General features: G+C 37.5%; 1 protein-coding gene and 1 long non-coding RNA gene across 3 annotated transcripts in view; both read right to left on the reverse strand.

Annotated features, from left to right (window-relative positions):
• pdgfc (platelet derived growth factor c) overlaps positions 1-17,761 on the reverse strand; it is a 41,962-nt gene that overhangs the window by 18,411 nt on the left and 5,790 nt on the right. Inside the window, exon 1 of one of the 2 annotated variants that reach the window (XM_014981995.2) lies at positions 7,201-7,817. The exons of the other annotated variant lie outside the window; for it this stretch is intronic. Coding sequence (XP_014837481.1) covers positions 7,201-7,231 — 31 coding nt within the window. The 5' untranslated portion in view covers positions 7,232-7,817. Of the gene's footprint in view, positions 1-7,200; positions 7,818-17,761 lie in introns of those variants that run through there. 2 annotated transcript variants of the gene reach the window in all.
• On the reverse strand, positions 6,373-7,176 carry LOC148156698 (uncharacterized). The gene is made up of 2 exons (XR_015764446.1): positions 6,757-7,176; positions 6,373-6,633 (listed from the first exon to the last, which is right to left on the reverse strand). It is a non-coding gene; the product is annotated as an uncharacterized LOC148156698 (long non-coding RNA).

Raw genomic sequence — 17,761 nt, forward strand, 5'->3', positions numbered from 1 at the left:
TTATGGAGGTTCAGTAAAGGTTCAACATCCCTTCCTTTTGATTTAGTTTAAAGGTATGTCAGTTTTCAATATTAGAAAAAGAAAGTAGAGAGGATGAATCTTATCAGTGAGCCACAGAAGGTTTACCACAGCTCCCAAGACTCAAATAAAATAATCCCATAGAGGTGTAACATCTCAGGAAGCAGCAGTCCCTGCACACATTTAGCCATGCAGACATTCCAGTTAGTAACTAAAACTGGAAAACTAGAAGTTCTGTCATTTAGTTTTGCGTGACTCTGCCCATTATCGTTACCATGGAGATTGACTTCGAGATAAACCTGAAATAGATGGAGCTAATTTAATGTTGGGATACATTTCATGAAAATATCCTGACCTCATACTAAACAGGTCAATTGTAGTGACATTTTTCAAAAGATCTAATGTCATGGTTAGTTTTATATTCCTAAGCAATACCCACTTTAACACTCAACACCACACTGAAGACATGGCCTTTAAGTATTACTGTGATTACAAAGCAGGCAAAATAAGTATTAAACACATCAGCCTTTTGGTTTAAATATTTCTAATGTGTCTAATGTGAACATTGACATGAAATGTATACCAGATGTCTATAGCAAGCCAAATAATTAACACACACACAAAAAAAACAAATTAAGTAAATTAGTCCACAGATGATGTTGGTAAAACAAATTGGATTAGAACAGTGTAAATATTAAATAAATGAAGAAAATTATGTGCAAAGTAGCGTAAAAAGTCAAGACACCATCAGAAATCTAGTACAGCCAAGAACTGTCCTTGTTTGAATCATTTATTTATGACAGTTTTAATAGATGAACTAATCAGAGGAGATATACCACAGCTGTGGTACTTAGAAACAACCTAAATATTTAGATTTTTTAAGGCAGATTTTACAATGAAAAATAAATAATTTTTATTCGCCTTGACAAATAAAAAAAAAATGGTGAGCTTATGAAAGTGAGAACAGCTTGATAAAGAGAGGAAAAATATATTGAAACTTGAAATTTTCTTTGGTGGTACTATCCAAAAAAAAAAAAAAAAAAAAAAAAAAAAAGGTTTCTGAAGGATTTCCCTTAATGTTTAAAACTGTAAATCTAAAAATCTTCCAATACTCCTGATCATCTTCAATAATGCAACTAAGACCTCTGATGGTATAGTTTTAAAAGTAAACTCTGCCTAAGTGATTAAATGAAGCTTTTGTGTTTGTTTCTTGCAGTAACATAAAAATAAAACACTTTATTAATCCAAGTTCATCACCTACTCAGAGGTGAAGGAACTGACGTCATTCAGTCCATCACAGGGTAACTCAGACACACTCACATGTCTAAATGCCATTTTAGACCTCCAAAGTATTAATCCTTCATTTCCCTGATGCAGGAAAACCATGACAGTAACCCTAAACCCACTAGAGGCATGAGACGCTGTTGGGGGAGGAGCTGAAAGAGTCATCTGGTCCAAGGTCTCCATGGTCTAACCAAAGGGTCAACTTCAACCATAAGAAGAAGAGAAACATCTGTCAACACCTGCTGCAGAGGTCACATCGGACATCTGTCCATCATATCAGATGACCCAACCTGATACACCTCATGTCCGTAAATCTGTCTGCAGAACAAAAATCTGATTAATGTTCTTCAGAACAATCCATAATGCATGTTTGTGTGCTTACTATATTGTTAAACATTTTCTGCATCAAGAAGCACATTCACTTTAGAAATCTCAGAATTTTGTTTTTACATAACTCAAAGATCACACAGTTTCCAGATAAGAAAATACTTCAGTTTCCAGTGAACTGAAAATAGCCAATGTTTACAGTCAGGTGGAAAGAACAAGAAGCCCTCGAGCCATGACAGATACAACTGCAGTAACAACTATGAAACATTTCCGAAATGAAATGTACAAAGTGTTACTGCAGAGGCGATTACAAATTGTGATAAGGTTTTCCAAAGCCACAGCTGCAGGCTGCTAATGATAGGAAAGACAGAAGTGTGTGTGCACATGTGATGTGTGAAAAGCTCAGACACCAAGCTATGCTGAAGTTTCATTTTTTTAACACCCCAGGCTTTGGGTCCATCCTGCACAGAGACAGAAACACACATCAGACCTCTCCTCATATTACAATGCCTCCTCACCCCTCAGTGATTCTGTTTAGTCTCTAATTAGTACCCACAGTTGTGTTTGGCATCCAGGAAATGTAAGATTAAGTGTCACTCTCAACTGCAGCCATCTATTTGTGTTGACCCTCTAAAAATTTAAGTCTGAGCGTTTAATTCAGAGAATATCAGGCAAAAAAATCTGTTGATTTAATTTGAAAAAGTAAAGAAGGCAAATTTGCTTTTGCACAGGATTAGTTTTTTGCAGGGATCACATGCTATTTGCAATAACTGCAGAGACTTTCCAAGCAAATGACCTACTATATATTGCTGAACTCCAAGGTCCTGTGATGAAACCAATCCAATAAGAATAGGCATCTCTGTGAGTTGGACAGAAATGGGTGGAGTCCGAAACTTAACTGGGCCATTTTTGCTTTCCTGGGCGTATTTTTATTTGCTTTTGGGCTAAGAATGGGAGGTTCCGAGTCCAGCAAAACCCCATCGACTTGTAACATACAGTATCAAAAAGAAAAAGCTGAAGAGAAGGATGCAAATGGTGGCTCACATCATGCATTACACTGTTCGGTAAGAATCATTTTCTTCTGTTTGTAGCCTCCTTATACAGCTGCCTAGTGCACTGAGCTATAGCCTGCAGCCAGAAAAGTAGATTTAACATAAACTCAAGTCACTCCTTCAGTCAACTCGAAACAGCATATCCACATTATATCTGGAAGATGACCATACATTTCAGCAAAATCTGAGGCTTCGGTTATCCTGCCACATTGGGGAGTAATTTATTTATCACACGGCGCCCCTAGATAATGCCCATCCCCTGCAAATAGGGCTAAAGTTGGCATCATTAGTTTTTGCTTTTCCCTGAGAACAAAGCAAAACACCAGAGGAAATCCAAATTAAAATTCAAAAATGTTGATGCAAATACCAACAGCAAATTGAAGAAGGAGGAAAGAAAAGGCTGGAAAACATTTCATCCAGTCAGTTCCAGCCTCCCCTTCTGGCTGGAGACCATGTGTTGACAGATGAACCACGTCTATTTCAAACTCCTCCTCACAGCTGTGGACGGCAGCTCCAGGCTGCTTTGTAGTCACATCTGTATGCTGGACAGCTGGATATTTGGAGAAAATTACAGTTTGATCTGTGGCAAGCCAGACTGGAGAACATATTCAAACACTGCAATTAGGACTGATCAAAGATCCATTTTTTGCTCTAAACACAGCTACAAGGATTGGTAGCTGATCACGAAGCAGCAGCTGAATCGCTCCAAGACAGAATCAGTGAAATTAGCCAGAAATGGCTCAGAAGAGTTTGTCACCATTTGTGAGGAATTATCTCCAAATTTACTGCAGACCCCATCTATTTGAAATCACACTATAATTTGTACAATTACCAATGTTAGTCTGAATTTGTCCTTACAAATTTACCCCTTTAATTTGCTTAAAGTTATATAAAATCATAAAAAAACTCAAATAGGACAGCAGAATAAAAAAATATATAATAGTTCAAGTGATGAATTTGTTGATCATGGCCTTTTTATCTGCCTGGTACATTTGAAACTCAAATCCTGATATAAACAATTGGCCTCTCATTCCTGATGATGTCAGTTCGGTTTTGCACCATCAGTATTTAACAATCACAGCAGATTTTCATGTGCTCAGCTAATAAGTCTAGATGACAACTTGTGTACATTAGTTTGTTGACTAAATCTGAACCATTTTCTTCTTCTCCAGGACAGAATGGAAATGTCTTAACCTTGTTTACATTTCACTGAAAGATGAGTTGTCAAAGTAAAAGACGAAGAAGAAAAGCTAAAGAAAATACAAACTGATACAATTATGAAAGAAAATTTCCACTTAGTACTTTAGCTATGCTTATACCTAATTAACTAAGAGCAGACCAACATAAAGACCAAATCATCTGATCCTTTTTTGTAATGTCCTGCAAACCCAAACCTGTTGTTCCCTTGAGCAGTCAAACCAAAATCCTGCAAAAATGCAAACTGTTGAAGCCTCCTGGGCCCCCCGGTCAAAACCTCACTGTGCTAACAATTTAAGTACTAGTCCAGAGCTTTGAGAACAGATACTTGCCAAGGGGCTGGCTGTGCTAAACTAAGCAAGTATAGGCTAGAAGTTCACATGAGTGCCAATTTGAGGATTAGAGAAAGAGGAAAATTGACATTTTTGGGGGGAAGGGGTGCTGTCTGCAAGTAAAGCAGTGTCTTAAAGCTGGCAGGTTCATTCCCAGCTCTGTCAGAATCACAGACTAAAGACTGACTGGTTCAGGCATCGTTTTTATTACAGAAATAGAGGTTATTAATCACAGGCTTCCTCTTTGATTAATAACTTGTAGCAGAATAGTGATAATTTCTTATTACTTATGAAGGCTTATAAATATTGCACCATACAAGTTTTAATCATAGTTTTGTGTTTTTATTTCTTATCAAACATTTGACATCATAACTTCGAGGTCAAGTTCAAGCTTAAACAGTGTAAAATGCTTAAAATAAGAAAGAAAATATTGATATTTCAATTATTGCATGATGATGACTTTAAAACATGCAATTTCCACAAACAATTTAATTATTTATAGTTATTGAAGAACTTCTGGATCCTGTACACACTGATGGATTATTAAAAAAAGAAAAAAAAACTCATTTCCAGACATCAAATTACACAAAAATGTACTAAAAATAATAAAATAAAAAGACTTATAGGAAACAGTGTAACTTTGGTTAAAAGGACTTTGCTGTGGGAAAAGTTCTAACAAGGTCAAATACAAACTTTTTTAGATTAATGTCTAAAATGTTCCATTAACTTCTTCAGGCAATTTCTGTTGGAACTTTTAACTTGAATTATGAATGAATTTGGTTGGCATATAAATTAGTTAGAGGAGGAAATATAATATGATATCCCCCTTATGATTTCACAAGGGGAAACAGTTGACTACCTGAGTTATGTTGTTCTGATGCACTCATTAAACACAGAATCAAGACGTGAATTTAATTTTTTAGACTAATTCTCATTTGAACACACGGCTCTGTCAACACGACTGACACTGTCACTGAAAAGATCATTCAAACGTATTCCTTTAAAAGGTGGTAAGTTTATGTTTATTGCATATAGTTATGTATTTATTAGGGAGGGATTTGATGAATTTCCTTTTATAGGGAAGTGCTTGTAATTGTTGTTCACTCCTCCAGTAATTTTATATCCTCCTGCATACAAAGTCTCAATGACCAACATCTGGTGAGGCGTTATTAAACTCAGCAGGTCCCTTGTTAAGCTGCATAGTATAAGTATTAACCCCCCTTGAACTACAAAATTCATCATATTAAATTCACAGATTTGAATGAATTTTAGGGATTTTATGTGATAAACCGACAGAGAGGAGCAGGTCATCATGAAGTGGAAGGAAAATGATTTATGGCTTTATATTCTCAGCTGAAGATCAGTCAGATTTGACAGAAAACATCTGTGAACATGGATTTTCCAGTCTTGCTGCTGGTTCTGTCTTGGATTTTGATCTGCACTTTGACTAGGCCATTCTAAGACATTGATATATGCTTTCCTTTAAACCAGAGGTATGCCACTATTCTGTAGCTTTTGGCTGCATTCCAGCTCCAACACACCAGAATCAAAAGGTTGATTTACCCAATTGGCATGTCAGCCATTAATTTAATTCAGGTGTGTTGGTGCAGAGTTGCATCCAAAAGTTGCAGAACAGTGGCACTTGAGTTACAGACTGTTGATCTAAAAAGTTCTGTTGTAGCTCCAGCAGTATGTTGGAGGTTCTGATTCTCCTGGAAGATGAACCTTCGCCTCCATATCAAGTGTTTCAAACTCTAATGGGTTTATTCTAAGCCAGAGACTTGCCACTGTATTGCCCTGTATTTAGCTCCACATCTTTTCATAAACTCTCTACTGAAGGAGTCATTAGCATAATGCTGCCACCACCCTGTTACACTGTGGGAAGGGCGTTGTGTAACATTAATTATAATTAATGTAAGCCACAAACCTCAGCACCTTCTTTTAACTGATTTTTGTTCATTTTACATAACTTGTGGAAAACTTCAAAAGAAATGACCAATGCTTTTTTATAATGTCTTTTCATTTTCTAACTCTTCTATAACGGTCAGATCTGTGGAGTGCAAGACTCCCCGTTGTCCCGCCTGCAGACTCCACCACTTAAGCTGTGGATCTCTGCAGCTTATGCAGAGTCAACATGCATCTTTTAGCTTTTCCTCTTAAAATTTCTGCTTGCCCATCAGTCAAAGTGGAAGGTCATGTCCTGATAAATTTTCCCTTGAGTCAAAATCTCACAGAGTTCTGGTGATTAACAGAACTCTGAGATGTTCAAAGCTCAGGATACTGTTTTAGAACTCAGCCCAGATGTCTCTGTCTGCCGTGTTCCTTTGTCTTCATGATGTTGTTTGTCTTCTATTGTATAATGTCATTTATGTAAAATCAAGAGGATCAGTTGCAAATGCAGGCCACACCTTTCAGATTTGTAGCTGTAAAAAACAAAATCAAAATGTTAAAAATTTCCTATGGCGTGAATACTTTTGCAATGCTCTGTGATTATTTTTAGAAGTAGTTTAAGAACTGGACAAAGAAATGGAGTCAAAACACTTTACCTGTTTAATATCCCCATGGGTCATTGGCTTCCTGCTGTCTGACAAAATGACTCCTCTCTGGCTCGCTCTGCTCATTAAAGATACTCTCAATCATCATTATCCACTTATTCTTCAACAACACCTTTGGTTCACTAGCAACTTACAGCAGAAGCATATGTGAGAGCTGAAAGCACACTGCAGAACTTTCTATTTCACTTCTGGACCCAATGAGTGGTAGCAAAGCTTAAATCAGGGAACAGAAGCTGCTTCATTACCTCCTGAGATAAACGTTCACAAAACAGATGCCATTCTCCACAGTGTGTGCACCCAGGAAATACTTCCTCCAAAACAATGACATTTCATTTTCTCTAGTGTCTAATGTGACGGAGGAGCCGTCACGAGCCGGGACTTAATTATGAGTCTGTGTCAACATGCGCACACGCCCACACACAATCGCTAACTTACTTCTGTTACAGGTTAAACTGATGCGGTTCATCGTGGGTGCACACGCGGTGTTCCTGCTTCGGTTAGCGTTTCCATCCTAATCTGTTTTCACTTCCAAACATTTTCCCGGTTTTGTTGTCAATAAGGGTTATTTCCGGATTGTGGCGCGCCGGGAGGGAGTCGTGATGACGTCATTGGAGTATACTGAGTGTTCTCTATTAAATTGATTATTGTATTTTTGATTACAAGTTTATTTGTTTTCTTTATTATTATGATTGTTTTGTATCCTTTAAGAGTTCATCTGAGTTAGAAGTAATTGTTTAATTGTTTTGTTTGCTTGATTGGTCTTTCTGTGGGCGGAGCCTGTGGCTTTAAAAGCAGGGCTCTGCGCCACAGGGACGCAGTCTGTGGCTATAGACTCCTGCCAGATCACAGCGAAGGTGATGGACTCTTATCTTGAAGGTACTGTTGTTTTGTCTGTTTTAACCTGCCTGGACGTCCCTGTATATATATTCTTCACCTGCCACCTCTTTGCTCACTTGAAGAACTGAATAAATTTCACTAAAGTGATCTCTGGCCTTGGTCAGTCATTTTTTTGTTTGTCCAAGCATAAGAGAACCCTGTCACACTAATTAATAGACATGACTAAATCAAACAATGAGAGTTTGAATGTGCTGATGATGACATTTAAAATAATATCAAAAATCAAATCTTTGTTACTGCTGACAGGCTGAACAAGATATGGTCAGAGAAGCAGCAAAGAGGCTCTTGGTAGCTCAAAATGAGCAGGAGACAAGATTACTTTTAGTTGATTAATCCTCAAATCTGGTAAGAAGAAGCTGTAGATGAAATAAATAAACCTCCCATGTAAAGTTTGAGACAGGGCATTCAGGCGGCAAAGCAAACATGTGAAAGAAGGTGTTGTGGCCAGAAAAGAGCAACATATTATTTCCCTAAAAGAACCTATCACTAAACAATCCAAACCTGAGAAACACGGTGGTGGCAGCATCATGCTGCATCACAGTTTGTTAATGGCTGAAAACAGTAGAGAATCAGGGGGAGTTTAAAATTCCAGCAGGACAATTACACTAAACCTACTGCCAGAGTTCCAATGGGATAGCTCAGGTCAAAGCAAATTCATGCTACAATGCTACAATGACCTAGTCAAAGCCTAGACCTACATCTAATCAAGTGCATGTAAGAAGACTTGAAAATTGCCTTATGTTGATGCTCTCCATGTGACTGAGCTCCAGTTATTTTGCTAAGACAATTGGGCAAAACTTTTAGCTGGTAGAGAAGCACCTCTAAAAGAGATGCAGGCCTAACAGTAGCACAGATGGTTTTCCAAACTATTGACACAAGGAGGATAAATACCTATACATTGCATATTTTCCCCCCATTTCTTTTTGTAAAGAATGTCAAAACAATGTATCATTTTACTTTCTGTTTGTACGTCACAGTGCATACAATTGAAATAAAAAAGTGTGTGGTTGTAACTTGACAATATATGAAAAGGTTTGAGGGCTATGAATACTTTTGCAAGACCTTCATCAGCAGTAACACCAGGGAGCCTCTCTCACCACTAGTTACACTTCATTCATAATTTTTGAGTTTGCAAACCTGTGTTACACCTTGGACGTCACCACCATACCTCTGTTACAGCAGCTGCATTTATGCCAAAACGACAAGCCAGAGCAGTGACCTGCCTCGATCTGCAGCTCAGGCCTGCCGACAGGTGTGCAGCCAGACAGCATGTTGAACAAACTTTGCTTGTCAAGGCAGAAAATGAAAGATAGAATTTGACAAATGGAGTTAAGCATGAAAGGTCTGCCTTGTCAGTGGTGTCTCATTAACTCCATTTTATCTGTTGTCTAGGAAACTCTTAATTAGACGTAGCTGAAGAGACATGAAGTCAAGAGACGGGAGGTGGAGTGAGGAAAGAGAGAGCCTTTCCAAGAACCTTCCCTCAACCCAAATAGTTTTCTCAGTATTGTTTACGTCGATTTATCTACTTCAGTTCAATTCAGTTTATTTACACCCACAATCACATAACAAGGCACCTTACAAAAAAGTCCAATCAAACATACATTCAAACTGATCCTAGTTATCGAACAGTGCAGTCAAGTTTAGCTTATTAAAATGACTCTGTGGATTGTATTGAGTCATTTTATTTTATCTCAACTCAAACACCTTAAATGTGTTTTATTTATGATTTATGTATAAATGTTACATAAATTAAAAAAACACTTTACGTGACTTAAATCTGTAGAATGACAACTTCAAAATACTCATGTTTGAAAATATGTAAATGTCCAAACAAAATCCTGAGAATCTGCTTTATGAAGAATAAACAGCTAAACTTGATCAACAATATGACATAAAAAGGAGGAACAAAGATGGAAATATGTCTGTAACTATTTCTTGCTGAACAATGAACAATCATGTCCCCTTTTTTATACTAGTGAAAAACCACAAAATTACAACAAAGAAATCTGAATCAGCTTATTTTGGGAAACAGTGTAAAAAAGGAATGAAAAAATATTAACTTCTGAATTCAAACTAACTGGAAGATGGGGAGGGAAGGCAATGATTTTAATGTCTCACAAGAAAGTTCAAAGTTTGTTGATTAAAAATTACCCAGACTGAAACAAACTCAGACTGAACCTTCTTTAAAAGCAATAATGATTAAAGAAAAGCTGACTGCTGCCTCTTTCAGGGTTGATAGTCTCTGACCTAATGGCTGCTGGCCATAGCTGCCAGCTCCTCTGCAATCCTGCATAGACAGGCAGCTGACTGTACAATAGCAATAAAAGACATGTTTTGGGTGCTTTGATTATTCCTTTGTGTTTACTACTTCAGCACTAACCCTGGTGTGTCAGCATGAAAAGGCTCAACAACCTGATAAAGAGGTCTGTGGCTCAAAAGGAGATGATGGTACAGAGAAGGATTCTTCAACAGAACGTACAGCCCTGAGCATCTTTTCATGAGACCGTTATATCACAGCAGTGTTTTCAGTCAGAGGCCTTTTCAGAACCGCTGTAAAACAAACCCCTACAGGAGATCCTTCCTGCCACAGCCTTCACTTCTAAAACAACTATTTGAAGAACCTTGATCCTAACCCTCTTTAGGATCTAAAAAAGTATTTCTGAATCACATTGAATTGAAACAGAAATTTCACCCAGGCAGTAGTGGAAACATATTGCTTCAATTTTCTATTTTCCCAAAACTCATATTAGTCAGGTATGAATAGTGTGTGTCTACAACCAAGGTTATTAGTCAGGGAGTATTTAAACCCCCCAAAATGTTTTTCAAACCCATCATTGTCCTAACAAATTGATTTCTAAACATTGTGATGATTGACGCAACATAAGCAACTTTATCCTCATAAAGGTTGTTGTGGTAATTCTGAGCAAATGAATCCTCCAATCAAACAACAACTTCTATTTTCTAATATTTAATTTAGACATTTTTTTTCCTGTAACCTTTCCGTTACCACTTTGAAACTACAATGTGTTGCAATTTTAAAGATGTCACAAGCAAAGAGGGACTTAATGTCACATAAAAATGTCACAAACAGTCATTATTATATGTTCAGCAATGAACCGGATTCTATGTAACAAAACCACATAGGGAGGAAAAACTGAAGGCTTGGCCCTACTTACTGGAAGAGAGAAGGGGTGAATGAGTAAAATGCATTCTTCCAGTAAGTAAAGGACTCCTGCCAAGTATTATGCTACATTGTACAAGGACAGAAACTCTCATGCTGCAACAAAGTGACAGTTTAATACTCCTCCTAAATTTATTCAATCTCCAACTGTGAATGGAGAAGATGCACCTCAAAGCAAAATCCCTTCTATACAATAAATAAATGTTTATCATGCTTTTGAAGAACAGCTCAACATATGTGAGATCATTGTCTCCAGAGTCCTTGTTTTATCTTTTTTCTGATTAGTAAGAAGTGAGGATAATCAGCTGCAGAAGTGACTCAGAACAGTTCTGGAATCACTACTTAGAAAGTATCACTGATTTATCAAATAGAGATTTTTCAGTTTAATTCTTTGTTCAGACAGCTACACATAAAGTCTGAATGCTTGCACAGTGGGCATAGTAACTCCAGTCTGTCATAAGGCCTAATAGCTAATGTGCATTTTCATTCCAGCTGGGCTGTAGAAATGGATACCCTCCCAGGGGGATCCAAGTGTAAGCATACTATGGCAGAGCATATCCAGAAACCTATTTGTGCTTTGGGAAAAGCCATACATTCTGAAAATAGTGTGCGTTATTGGGTTACAGGCTATGTGTGCCACTGTCATAGTGTCATATATCACATCTCACCATGTGCTAGGTGACATAATCCAACCATCACGAGAAAGCGAACTGCAGATGATTACTGTGGCAGGTGTGCATTTGTGTGTTTTATTTCGCACCCTAAATGTATCATGGGTAATATATTTCACATTTACATTCAACACTTTCTGGTTCTTTTCTCTCTCTGCCACCACTGACACTTTCAGATGACACAGTGTTGGATTTATTCCCGTTAGCGTCTTCCTGTTGGAATGACATCTTAGCTCGCATCCTAATCGCTGGAGATGAGAAATGAAAGCAAGCAAAGCGCAGCAATAGAACCTTGATGGGGATCAATATTCACATGGTTGATCCTGTTATTCTTTGCACTGCTTATTGCACAGCAGTAGAGCTTATTGACATCGCTGGGTTTCCTGACACAGAACCTCCTTTTCAGCACAATCTGCAGACTTAATAGAGCTGAGGTCAGGAATACTCCAAGACCTTAATATGAACCACCTTTATCCATTCCAGTACCAGGTTTGATGTGTGTCTGGGATCTCTGTTGCTGAAATGACCCCGATTTCAACACTACTAAAATGCATGGGATTGACTGTGCTTAATCAATATATCTAACCCTAAATCCTTTCAATGAGACATACTGTTACTGATAAGAGAAGTAGTCAAATAGTTAGCCAGAAATTTATTCTAGGCTTTTGTTCTTGGCTTCAGCAATCATGTGGTTTCTCTGGAACTTGCTAAGGGACGTGTCATAATGTGAGAAAGTCTGTATTATATACATATAAAATGTTACTGAAGTTGTTTGCTGTATTATGAGTCCTCTTAGAAATTCATACTGTTTAAAATAAAAGATTTAAAGCCAAACTAGAAGATAAGTGTACACAAGGGTACATAAGTTCAGATTTGCCTAAATTAGCTTTAGTAAGTTTAATGCACATTCAACTTCTATGAAAGTATTCATTTAATTTTAAAGATAACATTAATTCAAAAAGGTTCTTGATAAATAATAAAAAAATATATATCAAATAAAATTAACTCAATGTACTAAGCAAACAAGAAACATGAAATGTTTAATGTAGCTGTAAAAAAAAACCGTTCAATGTTTGCATATTACAATGAGCAGTAAACTGCTGAAACACCCAGTGGATTGTGACTTTTTCATAAACAGTTAAAGGATAACAAACACAAAGCACTTTAAGTGACAGCTAATCAAGTGGAAAGCAGCATGTCGAATACTGATGAGCCTTCATGCTACTAATATCCCCATTAAGGCATTTAGCTCCCCTTCAATCTGTCAACTAATAAAAAAATCTAATCAGTCAACCAGAAATAATATTTGCACAATGAACAGCATTTAGCACAACAGGCCCAGAAAAATATGTCTGCATTTGACCTGACAAACAAACCCGGCATTATATTGTAGCTACACTGCAAACAGTCAGACAGCAGCAATCTGACTAAGAGTGCAGGAGTAGTTCACTAGATTTGTGCTTTATTGCTACTGAATATAAAACACGGTTAAAAAAGTGTTATCTATTAAGACCCATTCCAAGGAGCAATCAGAACCAACACTCAGGTCATCTGAAACCGAAACCTCTTCTGGTCTGTAGCTATGTGTGTATGTAAACAGCATGAGGCTGTTCACACATACTTAATGTTTACTGATGCGTTCTAAAATTAGACCACTTAATGATGGCGCCTGATAACCATGAAATGCCTCTGCCGCATCAGATGCACTAAGTGGTTTGGATTTACACATGATGGGTCCTGCAGATCATCACAGGGAGGAAGAGAGGAAAGGAAGATGAAAAGCATTCAGCATTGTGAGCTCAGACACGCTGATCATCAACCACTGCAGATTCTATACTTATAAAACATTTAGGTAAAAAGGGGGAGAATAAGATGTAAAATAAACTTTTTTGAGCTGTAGTCTCCAGCTGAGCTCTCGCTTCAGAGAACAATACCCCTGAGACTCTCTCCTCAACCCCTTCAGACTAGCAGCAGCAGCAATTAGCAAACACCTGGTGGAACTAATTCTTGCTAATAACAAAGCTCCAACTTTCCATGTTGAAGTTCTGACCTCGTGGTGTTTCAGTTGTTCTTCCAAATTAGAACTGGGAAATTCCAACTTCCAAGTGCAGAGCACAGCATGAACCACATGAATGTAGTTGTTAGGAAAATATAACAGCTTGAGTGCTGCAATGAACAGTGTTTCTATATTTACTGTTATCCATCATTGTAATTTTGTTGTTTGTTTGATAACCCTGCTGAGGTTACCATACAAACGTCTTCTCAGCCCAACGCTCCTAGGAGCAGCTATAAACGGCATAATGGAAAGACACCGTAGTGATGACAAGCTGAAGGTCGCGTGTTGAAAGAGTAGGAGCTTCCTAAAGAGACAAAGGTGAATTTCAAGGGTTCAAATCGCAGTCATATTTATTTTAACATATGTTTGATATATGCACCATTTTTGTAACAACTGGAAGCAACAAGGTTACTTGATTGTGCTATAAAATGGCACTGTGTTTTTGATGAGGGAATAACATTATAACATGATGAAAGCTGAAAAAAGAACATTTTACATAATCCCCCCCACCCCCTTCCTTTTTTAAAAATAAAAGTTTGCTGATGTGTCAGATTGTTGAAAGGGAATACTTTTACATTTTTTTGCACTCAGATTAACTTGGGGTAGTTTGGGATATTTGGGAAAGAATGTGAAGAATGCACTGAGTTAAATACTGCTTTATCAACAGTATGCAGCAAGCAGTCTGTGACAAATTAACACAGAGTGTGCAACTAATTCAATAGAATGTAGAAGATGTTCATAAATCATGCCCTGTTTTTAACTGTATTCCTCATCTATCTTTTGAATAAATGTTATTTTCATCTGAATGCAAATTTCACCATAAAAGCATTTTTCAGAAATTTGTTTTTGGCTTCAACTCCATGTTACTCCAACACAAGGTCACTGCATTACAGCACAAAACCCTTGAAAAACACTCTGTATTAGAACATGATGGCATCTGCAACATTTTAAGTTGACCATGTCAAATTCTGGCAGCCATAAGATCCTAAGTGATTATGAAGCTTCTAAGCTCTGCATAAGATGCACTGGATGAGTTTCTTAAAGCCCTAAGATGGTTGTACTGTTTAAACAGTGGAAGCAAGATTTGTCAAGATTCTGTTTTAGAGGAAGCAAGATCTGTTGCAGCAAGAAAGATAATTATTCTAGTCAATAATTAAGGATCATTAAATATCCCTGCCTTCTCTCTGAGCTCATATTTCAGATTTTATCATTTTTGTTTATATTCTACAGTACATATGATTAATCACTGGAGGACAGCACATTTTCCTGTTCTGTCTGAGCTTGTCCTGTCATCTTTTGGAAAATTGCAACTAGGTGAAGATCACAATGCATAGAGAATCACTGTTCATTGCAACCCTGAGGCCGATTTATTTTCCAAACAAAATTTATGAGGCTCAGGCTGTGCTCTGCACTCGGAAGTTGGAATTTCCCATTTCCAAGTTGGAAAAACAACTGAAACTCCATGTGAGGTCGGAATTTTAACATGGAAAGCTGGAGGTTTCTTACCAGCAACAATTTCAAAATCCACAATGGTGATATGCATCTAACATGATGAACGCTGAACAGTTTTATGTAGACTTGTGGGTTTACATCTCATTACACCAGTACTGTCCCTCATGTATTTGTGACCCTCATGTTTGAATGCAAATTTGCTTGTGGTAGCTAGTTTGGTCACTGATCACTGTACTCAGATGCAACAAGTTCTGTAACGACTGAAATAATCTGTCAGTGGAACTTCTGATTTTTTTATATCCTAAAAGTAAAAGAGTTATTTACTTAAAACAAGCTTCTATAGTTTGCTCTTTTTTCATTTGCACCAGAAACTAGACTGAAAATACTTGGCAAGATTGTGTGTTTTTGCAGTGTGGTCAAAGTGGAAGACATGGGCACACCTCGTAAAAAAGTGACTATTTAAGAACTTAGGTTTTACTGATACTGCAGCTGTTTTTAGAAAAACCATTTAACAAGCGGCATTTAAAAAAAGCTATGAATTGGAAGTTATTTGTAATATTTCAAAAAGTGAAGCACAGAAAACACAGTCACACTGCTGGGTCACTGGTTTATGTTCTGTGATGGTGTCATTGTTGTGTTTCATTATGTATTCATATACAATTTTTAATTTGCATTTTACAATTACAGCAGATTTTCATGCACAGATGGCCAGACTTCATTAAACTATTTTGAACATTAATTTAGAAATTGGGCTTTCTGTTCAGGACTGAAAGAAAGAGGCAGCAGAAACTCCCTCTGTTGTTGCACATCAGAACACTTTTACATGAAACTTTCATGCATACATAATTAATTATCACCACACTGAAATGTGATGCTAGCCTAATTTTAACATGCCATATTAAATTTTGAGAGCAGAAATGCTGAAATTAGCCTAGCATTTTAGCAAATGGCACCACACAGAAACAGCAGGACCAAGACCTGAGTTAGTTGAAAACCATAGCTCTATATAATTTTAGTACGAGGCAGAGTATAAACAAAGTTTATGTTCTGTGTCTTACTAAAATTAGAGAGCATTGTTTCCATCAGCCAATGCACCTTCCTGGTTCTGATTATGGGTCATCCAACCACGATTCATTACAGCGTAGTTTTGTTTGCATGTTCTGCCAACTTTTAGCAACATAGATAAATTAAAAACATTAAACTGTTTTCTTATTGGAGACCAGAGTATTTCCATTTGATGTTTATCTTCAGACAACCATTACTGGCTAAAGCCTGGCCTCACCACACACAGCTTGACAAACATTAATTTACTATGGCACAGACAAAGTTTGTGTGGACCTTTACTCTGACAGTACAAGTTAAACTTTTTTTTTGAAAACTCCTGACTTTGGGACAGCTGGAGTGTGGGCTCCCTGAAATGACAAACTTCAGGCACACATTGGCATGCTTTGCTTGCCAAACACAGCGCTGCATGTTCAAATAGTGCTGACAGGGAAAACTTACATACTTTTATACATGGTCTTCCAATGAGGTTTCATGAAAAAATACACACATGAACGGAGCTGTCTGCATTCGGTAGTCTCTGAAAACTGCTGGCAGTAGTATAAAGATTTACTAAAAGGATTTTCATTTGCAGTCAGATTGACTTTTATGGGATAATTATTATGTTTGGGATATCCATGAAAGTAAAAGTAGAAAGAATAATCTTCATAAACCGGAATATGTTATTTTTTCTGGAAAACGTTTTTGTGTTTGACCTGTCTTTGGTATGTGGTTTTTATCTGACCACCATTCTAAGTGGTCTCGCTGTCGTCCTTTTCGCCTTTCAATGATTTCATTGAACATTGAAACCATTCATGTTCCTGGATGGCCTTAATTTAAAGGAAGTTTTCGCACTGATATAAAGCTACCCAACACAATGATGAACTGCATAGTGCTTCATTTATTCAAGCGTCAAAGTGGAGACTATTCTAAGCTTTTTCATTATGCTGAAGAAGCATCTGACCCGTAATGAATGGAGGCACGCAGCCAAGCCAGTTTATTTCACGAGTTTAAGAGTCATACCGTAGTTTTAAAGTTAGACACAATGGAGGAAACCCTTCAAATGCCATCGAGGAAATCTGAATGCCAGCTGGCTTCACTTGTAGCAGCTGGCAGAAGAGGTTTGAATCTATATAAATCACTACGTCTGCTCTGTACAGGACAAATTTTGTAATAGTGGCTAAGAAAGAAACAATAACATTATTTTGAATCCATCAACTGAACAGCTTATGTTGAAGTGATAAATAAGTGTGTGCATTTATAAGAGAGAATTAGTTTCTTTCTGCCCAGAAAATCATGGCTGAATTGAGGATCTTCAAAACTGTAACTTGGATGTTTCTGGTCTACAGTGGTCATTGCCTATGAAAATAAACAGAGTTCATCAGACATGGATAACCATATTATCCATGATAAGGTTTATTGATGATGGACGGGAGAGAAATTCAGTGGTGTCAGAATGCAGAGAATCAGCTTGTTGGGTATGGAGCTGCAAAGCTGCAGTCCAGTCAACACACCCTACTGCCTATGGTGCCAAAACTATGCAGGTGAGCATCAAAGCTGCACTGCAGAGCAGAGCGTGGAGGAAAGCTGGTGTTACAAATCCTGTTTTCTTTTGCATCACATTAATGGACAGGTGCATGTGCCTGGTTACCTTGGAAGCACATGGAAGCCTGATGCAGTATAGGAAAAAGATCA

Source organism: Poecilia mexicana, unplaced genomic scaffold (assembly GCF_051168715.1).
Source record: "Poecilia mexicana isolate PSO_F unplaced genomic scaffold, ASM5116871v1 scaffold_10, whole genome shotgun sequence".
Lineage (NCBI taxonomy): Eukaryota > Metazoa > Chordata > Actinopteri > Cyprinodontiformes > Poeciliidae > Poecilia > Poecilia mexicana.